The sequence below is a fragment of the Gigantopelta aegis genome, chromosome 8 (assembly GCF_016097555.1).
Source record: "Gigantopelta aegis isolate Gae_Host chromosome 8, Gae_host_genome, whole genome shotgun sequence".
NCBI classification, from domain to species: Eukaryota; Metazoa; Mollusca; class Gastropoda; order Neomphalida; family Peltospiridae; genus Gigantopelta; species Gigantopelta aegis.
This window is the reverse complement of record NC_054706.1, coordinates 35,112,720-35,121,781: the sequence shown is the minus strand read 5'-3', so window position 1 is coordinate 35,121,781 and position 9,062 is coordinate 35,112,720. Positions and strand designations below refer to the sequence as shown.

At 35.6% G+C, this 9,062-nt stretch overlaps 1 protein-coding gene across 1 annotated transcript in view; it reads right to left on the bottom strand.

Moving 5' to 3' along the window:
- Window positions 1-9,062, bottom strand: part of LOC121379636 (cadherin-99C-like) — a 30,665-nt gene that overhangs the window by 3,632 nt on the left and 17,971 nt on the right. The window contains exons 11-16 of the mRNA XM_041508282.1: window positions 8,155-8,358; window positions 7,733-7,867; window positions 6,868-7,029; window positions 5,842-6,032; window positions 3,865-3,991; window positions 223-311 (exon numbers count right to left, since the gene is read on the bottom strand). Of these exons, the coding sequence (XP_041364216.1) occupies window positions 223-311; window positions 3,865-3,991; window positions 5,842-6,032; window positions 6,868-7,029; window positions 7,733-7,867; window positions 8,155-8,358 (908 nt within the window). The remainder of the gene's footprint in view (window positions 1-222; window positions 312-3,864; window positions 3,992-5,841; window positions 6,033-6,867; window positions 7,030-7,732; window positions 7,868-8,154; window positions 8,359-9,062) is intronic.

Here is a 9,062-nt window from a genome sequence, read left to right as displayed (position 1 = left end):
TTAATTCTGGTGAAAAATAGAAGATAACAGACACAACTTTTTATTTGTTTTGTATAATAGGGAGGGGGGTTTGGTCAGATTAAAATAAAAGAAAAGCTGGAAAAAAAAAGCTTTCAATGCTCAATATTATTAGTTTTATTTAAAATAAATTTAGTTAGATGCATTTATATTAAAATTTTATTCTAAAAAACATGAGTGTATTACTGTCAAAAAATAACTTACTCATCTCTTCCAACGATAAATGTGTTGTCCCAGCTATTCTTGGAGTTTACAATGGAAAACGACAAGGGATCATTCTCAACATCAGTAGCCTGAAAATTAATCATATCTAAATGAGTTATTTTGTTTTTGTTTATCGACACCACTAGAGAACATTGATTTATTAATCACTGGCTATTAAATGTCAAGACATTTTGTAATTTTGACATATCGTACCGTCACACGTTTTCGATCGACACGCGTTTTTGATCGCTCATTTGTAATTGCAATAGTGCGAGAATGCGCGAGCATTGACGTCACCACAAGAACGAAAACGAACACGGAAGTCACTTTTTGTTCCGAGAGAAAAATGCTGCGTGTCAAGTTTCCAATGGTAAGTTTTAACTCAAATATCTACAACCATAGTATATTTTATCAGTTTTCACTAATGTACATATTTGGTATGAAGGAAATGCTTTACGGAGCAATATCTAGTTGTCAAAAAATTTTGTAAACTTGTCGGCTGCTACACTGACGTCACATCTGTCAAAAGTCACGTGATATACCACGTGATACTCATGCAACCATAAAAATATATGGAAGACAATTTGGGGCAAATCTTATGTTGTTTTTGACGTTACTTTGTTTTGGACATATTTTAATTAAGGGTTTTTCTCATAAGCTAAAATTTGCCACAGTTATGGGCAAATTTAGAATTGATATTCAATAAATGATGTATGTATTTTATATAATTATAAATAAATTTTATATTTAATAAAAAAAAAAAAGAAGATATTTCTTTAAAAATTATGTACCGTTGTTTTAGGAGTTTGATTTTTTTTTTTTTTTTTTTTAAAGGCCGTGATCAACCGACCAAATGTAAATTACAGACAATACAATCACCAGTCTTTAGAAAATGCATATGAGGCGGTTAAAACTCAGGGAATGCCGATTAAAAAAGCAGCTAGGATTTGTTCAGTGCCATACTCCACCTTGCACCATACTCTAAGCGAAAAAAAAAAAAACGGACATCGATTGTGTTAAGTCAGGACCAGACTCATTGTTGTCTCAAGAAGAGGAGCAAACTTTAGTGACACATGTTGAGTTTATGTCATCTGTGGGCTTTGGGTATACCCGCACTGAAGTCCTTAATATTGCCACAGACCTTGCTGTTCATCTTGGCAAAAGAGAAAAGGGTAAAAAACCATTTTCCCTGCGATGGTTTTATGGGTTTATGAAGGATGGCCCGAGCTTAGAGTTCAAAAACCACGATCACTTGAAATCATGCGTGCCAAAGCAACATCAAAAGATACCATCAACAAATACTTTGATGGCCTGGAAAAGATTTTAGACAAGTATGATTTACGAAACAGTCCAGAGTCCATCTACAACATTGATGAAAAAGGCATCGAGAAAATCACAAAACCCCCATCTATTGTGCATCACGTTCCAATGTCCCAGTTGCTGAACAACGAGCAGGTCCAACACTACTGCGGTTATTGGGTGTGGAAATGCCCTTGGTGTTGCCATACCACCGTATTTTGTTTTCAAGGGAAAGTGCATGCGGGAGGAATTGTTAGCAGGTTGTACGGCAGGCACTGCAGGAACCGTTAGTGAAACGGGTTGGTCGAATTCTTATATTTTTCAAAAGTATCTTAAAGAACATTTTCAAAGTATGTTCCCACAGCAGCATCTTCTGACAAGCCTGTCTTAATTCTTTATGATGGTCACACGTCACACATAAATGTTTCCCTGATCCAGTGGGCACGAGAGAGGCACATACTATTTTTGTATTACCTGCTCACACATCGCATGTTCTTCAACCAATGGATGTGGGATGTTTCGGCCCGTTCGAACGCATTTACAATGGCATGAGACATACCTACATACGCGAACATGCAACATCGGGTATTGACAGACATTCCCTTTGTGAGACTGTCTGCAAAGCTTACTGTGCAGCACTCACACCCGCCAACCTGCAGTCATCGTTCAGAAAGACCGGGATTTCACAACTGCAGAAGAAGTGATCACAAGAAAACCAAAACCTACTAAGAAGAGGAAAGTACTCAGTGCTGTGGTCAGTGGTAAAGCCATCACGGAAGATTTGGTTTTGGAAGATATCAGGGAACATCAAAAGAACAAACAAAACAAGGAAGGATTGCAGAAAAGAAAATGTACAAAATCAAAGAAAACTGAAGATTCACCAAAACCAAGTACGTCAGGAATTTTTCTCCCACCCAGTGCTAACACAAAACGGCAGCTTGAAGACGAAGACGATACATCGGAGGAATCTGACGACCCTAGCGATCTTTGCTGCAAGTGCAAGAAGAGCCAACCAGACGAATACAAACACTGTGTTTCACTTTGCTTCGTTTCGTGGGCACAATGCACCTATCCGGCATGTCAGCATTGGGTACATTTAAAATTTTGCACTCCAGTTAGGGTTGTACGAAGACATTCCGAATTTTGGTGTCCTTGCCATAATGAAATTGAAGAGTAATAATCACTGGAGTAAAAAAAAAACTGAAAACAATTATGTAAAATATGTTAAACGTTTAGCCTAAATTTTTCTTTATTCTGAAAGTTAAGTAACATTGATTGAAAGTTACAAACATTTTTAAATCATTTATATAACGTGGAATTAAGTGTAAAATATGACACCAATAGTGCTCCATACAACGCAACAGCGACCGAGAAAATAGCCGACCAACGAAACGATCGAAAACATGTGACTTACTAAAATACAGAGGAAATTCCTTTACGACAAAGCAAGACGTTTTCTCCAAGGATATTATGGAATTCATTGCGGATTACTGGTGTTTTATGTGGTAAACTATTGTGGCAACAGGTAGGTAAATTATTAAATACTTACAATTTTTTATTTGTATTTTATTCATATATTTCGCTTAAACGATCGAAAACACGTGACGCCAGGATATAGTCTTAGAGAGGAAACCCACTATAATTTTTCCATTAGTAGCAAGGACTCTTTTTATATGCACCATCTCACAGACAGGATAGCACAAACCACAGCCTTTGATATTCCAGTCGTGGTGTCCTGGCTGGAACGAGAAATAGCCCAACAGGTCCACCGATGGGGATCGATCCTAGACCGACCACATGTCAGATGAGCGCTTCACCACTGAGCTACCTCCTGTCACTGTAAATGAGTTAAACAAGCCGTAGACCCACTTACACACCAGTCTACATGTATTTACAAAAATGTATAATTTCAATGGGTAAAATATGAGCAATACACTTTGACATAAATTAAAAACTACAGGTATACACTGTACCTCTGCTATATACAGTATTTTGTTGAGTACATAAATTCACCTGAAATAATCCACAACACTGAAAAAGCGCCCACACAAAATAACCTTTCATTTTTAGCATTTAATTAATCCAATAACTGCAGTAATGCTATTTATATTATTCCAACCATACAAATATTATAGATATACAAATTCAAGGAACCCATTTTGTTTTTAGGTAACTTATCATAAACTTTAAAATGATGTCATAAATTCAATTCGCAAATGAAAAAAGGGTTACGCAAACTATTCTTACATGAAAAACTATCGCTCTCCCAATTTTCAGAGAAAACATGTATACATGTATACATTATGGAACCAGTATGTCTAAAAATAAAACCAATCAACTTACAGGTGTTTTAAAAACCACTTGGTTCTCTTTGATTCCCTCGCTGACATAGATTGTGTACTGTTCAGCCAGAATGACAGGAGCCTTGTTTCCAGATGAGGATATTTCCAGAGATACTATAGCTGTGGCTCTGTAACTCAGAAATGGAATATATTTAACACACAGGACATTTACCTTATATTATCTACCTAAACTAGACATTAACTAAATCCATTACAAACAATTTTGTATTTGCAGTCTGTTGAATTGTCAAACCTGTTTATAATGGCTAATCGAAGGACTGATTTGATTAGGTGGCCAACATATAATACTGTGAATTCCTTTATTTTTATGGGCTTTAATTTTTGTGGTTTTGCTTAGAAACTTATCTTCTTGGATATTTAAATTTGTGCATTGAAAAGTTAATACCCGGTAATATAAATTTATACCTGTATACATGTATTATATTTTTGTTGTGTTATTAAATTTGTTTACTGCACTAGTCCACGAATTACATTAAAATTAGACCACTATCAACAAAAGTGATTTCACAGTTCGTGCAGAGATCCCAGGAAAGTACAATTTGCTTAAAACCTGGTTTTTGAGGATATGTAAGAAATAGAATAATACATTCGTGTCTGTTAGATACCATTTATCTCAAAACTCATTGTTTAAAAATGTATCAAACTCGCTTTTGCTCGTTAGACACATTTTAAAACAACTCGTGAGATAAATGGTATCATGTATTATTCTCAATTTACACAGTACATGCAGACCTAAGCTGCATCATCTGAGACATCGTACACTACAGAATCTGAAAAAAGTATAAACAAAAACATATGCTATACAAATAGTATACATATATTTCTCTACACAGACATATTTCTGCAACAGCACAATGCCTGACAGTAAATAACATTACATTTTATTACATACCCATTTAATCTTACTATAGTAATAAAAACAATTTTGATTGTGCAATAAAAAAATGTCTTTATTGAACATATGTGTCATACAAAACCTTGCATGTGCAGTATGTGTTCATCCGCATGACGTCATGTCCCTAGCCAGGAATGACACCATGTTCCTAGCCAGGAATGACACCATGTTCCTAGCCAGGAATGACACCATGTCACTAGCCAGGAATGACACCATGTTCCTAGCCAGGAATGACACCATGTCACTAGCCAGGAATTACACCATGTCCCTAGCCAGGAATGACACCATGTCCCTAGCCAGGAATGACACCATGTCCCTAGCCAGGAATGACATAATGTTCCTAGCCAGGAATGACATCATGTTCCTAGCCAGGAATGACATCATGTTCCTAGCCAGGATGCTCAGCTTTCCATCAATTCCATAATATTTCCAGATGAAGTAAGTTGTGCTATTTAATTAAACTTTTGTAAATCATAATACAGAAAGGTGGTATGTAATAAATACAGAACCACATACATGTACCAGTTGTTTTGCCATGTTATTTAATTCACTCGTTTATAGTATGCAAGATTTATACCATTTGATCGCTATGTGGTCTTGTGGTATAATATTCTTACACATTATAAACCTGTGATATAAATAACATGGCAAAACAACTGCAGGGCTTCTAGAAAAATTTTCAAATCCACTAGCCTTGGGATCAGTGATTGTAAAATGTTACTAGCCACGATTCAAAATCCACTAGCCCTACTTTAATTTAAGTTAATTCAATTTTACTAAATAATAATAATAATCAGATATGTCACCTAAAGAGGGAGATAGTGCTTAAAAACACTAACGTTGGCGTTTGGGGTGGGGTCAGGATATTCATATTTACAAAATAAGACTTAACTGCAACATTAAAAAAAAAAAAAAATTCACTAGCCATCAGGCATGGCAATGGTGGTTATTTACTAGCCCAACATCGAATATCACTAGTCATAGGAGTGGGGCTACCATAATCTAGAAGTCCTGATTGGTATGTCGTTCTGTCTATATATTAAGATGTTTGTGATCATTTACCTTCGTGCAGGTACTCCACCATCCGCTGCATCAACAACTATCACGTAGGATTCACCCTCCGCCACCTGGCCCACTAGAAACACTTGACCTTTCTTGTCGATGGAAAACTTCGACATCTGATTGTTCGTGACACTTCCTATGCTGTATGTTATCTTGCCAAGCTTTCCCCAATCTTTGTCTGTTGCAACAACCTATGGTAATACACACTATTTATATTGTTTTATCATTCTTACAGGGAGGAACAATGTTTTTACAAATTGCACATTAAAATAAAACATTTTTGTTATTTCCAAAGCAATTTTTAGTTTTCCTTTCATGTCAAGTCAAACTGAAATAATCAACAAAAAACATTTAAAATAGAGGATACGGCAGAAGTATATGCCTGCTGAACTTGAAAAGGAAAAATATTAAACGGACAAAAACATATTATTATATAATTTTCAAATCTATGGATTGAGTTTAACACGAAGATAAACAAAGGACCTGGGAGCCAGATAAGTTAACCAACTCATTAATTAATTACTCTCCAACTTAGCCAATGCTTTACTTGTAAGCCTGAGTGACCATGATCAATAGAGAATAACTAGTAAATGATATAGGATATTGGCTTTATTCTGTGAAGGTAAGAATAACTGGTTAATGACATAGGATATCGGCTTTATTCTGTGAAGGTAAGAATAACTGGTTAATGACATAGGATATCGGCTTTATTCTGTGAAGGTAAGAATGGGAACTTTCCCATTCGGCCTGAACAGGATAAAGAAGATACCCTACGTCCTTAACTAGTTATTATTTTTATCCTGTAGTTCATAAAACTTAAAAAGCAAAATAGCTATTATTTCTGTAATTTCAACTACATTGTACAATGATTTAGAGGTCAAAAGAGCAATTTTGTAATGCATCTCTGCTTGTGACATCACATGTGTTATGTCAAATCTGCTAGTATACTTTTATGACTTTGCTTTAATTGGTCATCAAAATGTGCATATAGAAACAGTGGTTGTAGGATAAAAGGAGACAACTTACTCTAACAAGAGCATCAGGGACACTGTACGTTCCTGCCGGTCTCTGTACATCATACTGGGTGGACTGGAAGATGGGAACGTTGTCATTGATATCAAGCACGCTGACAGTCAGAGTTGTCGTCGTTGATCTCTTCTCTGGGGTACTCGCTTCTCTCACTATACACTGATGTAAGGAAGTGAAAATCAGTTTTCTAGCCAACAGATCACAACACAAAACATCTCTCAACCAAGTATGTGAACAAAGGAAAGGAATGTTTGTTTAACAACACTCAAGCTTCATTTACATTTTAAACTACAGAGCTATCAAGTGTTTAACATATTGCAAAACCTGCTTATACGAGTGAAAGAACAAACCTGTTATTTTGCATATTGTTATATATTTTTAGCTACAAGTTTACAAATACAAGAATTATATTACCTCTATATTAACCTGGGTATTCTTCTTTTATATGACAAACTTAAATTAAAATAAATCTGATGTACAGTGAAACCTCTCAAAACCGGACCCTCTGTAAACCGGAATTCCCTCAAAACCAGACGTTTTTCGCAGCCATTTTAAATATCTTTACAGAAGAGAACCTCTCTAAACTGGATACCTCTTAGAACCAGACTTTTTACTTGGTCCAGAGGGTGTCCGGTTTAGAGGAGTTTCACTGTACTTACACTGTATTTGGGCCTCTCCATTTGAAATGATACTAATTCCTAGAGAGCAGTTATACGTATTTAAAAATAAAGAAGCATCATAGCACACACTAAAGCAAAATGATGAAAGTTTAGTAGAGAATCACTCACTACATTCACTCCTTCAATATGCATGAACAAATATTTAAAATATGAATTGTCTGTCCAAATTAATTGGTCCTTACCTGAAAAATATACATCCTTGAAGTTTCAAAATCCAAACTAGCTGCTGAGAGTCGCACAAATCCATCAACATCAACAACGAATGTACTTGGAGAAACAGCTGAAAATGTGTACTGCTGTGGGGGTTCTCCAGGTGACTGCAAGTACAATTAGTATTCATTCTTACAGAAGTAGAAAAAACAAACTAATATAGCCATTGTGATATAAAACGTCGGAAGATGGAGGGTGTAGGGACCATTGCCTCCCACCCCTATTTTAAAGGTGAATTAATGTATTACTAACATCTTCCAATGGTCAATTACATATGTACGTATCAAAGTCGGAGTTTACACAAAAAAAGGCAATCAAATATTCTTCTCGGTTATAATTTCTATAAAGGGTATGATAAAAAATATTATTTATCATATATTTAAAATAAACTTACGATATCAAGATCGGAGACCAACAGTCTCAAAGCATCTTTGTAGTTACGATCTTTTACATAGAAGTCTCTAACTGCATCTTCCTTTATGTACCCAGTAAGCTCCCCTGTTGAGGAAGTCACAACTGGGTCATGGTCATTAGCTGCGATCACATTTATATAAATAATAGCGCGGTTAAATCGCTCACTGCCGGACACTTCTTGAGCCTACAAAAAAGATAAGTTTTCATTTGTATTGAAATGTAATTTTTGAAACAAAAAGATGGATTACAGTTTGTTATTATGTTTATTAGGTACTACTAAATATTAACAAGTGATACAAAAGCAGGTCAATGAAGGATCTTTAACACAGCCAGTAGGTAAATTAGAACACTTTATTTACCCAGGCGGGCACTCATAACAGGGGAAATAAAAATCACATTTTCTTACTGGTACAATTTTATTGGAATGAATGAATGTTTAACGACACCCCAGCACGAAAAACACATCGGCTATTGGGTGTCAAACTATGGTAATGCACATAAATAAAGTGATGATCAACATCAATACAAAAATTCAAGGTCCAAACAAAAACAGCATAAAGAACTGTGCCAAAAACACAAATACAAATATCACAGAATTTTACGGACACCGAATTTCACTCCAAACCTCAACTTGTGCTGTATTGGCCACTCTCAAAGAGAATGTTACACCCCTGCACCACGGTGAGGTTACAGCACGCGCAGGGGCAATTTTATTGGATGATTTGGAGCTTAGAGACCAATGATTTTGTCGGTACTAAATATGACATCATCACGATGTGGCAAACATACACAATTATTTAGTTTAAGGAGTCAGCCTTTATGCCTCTCCATGTTTTAGTGTTAAATACAATTCATTACAGATTTTTAAAACAGAATAAATAAAACTGT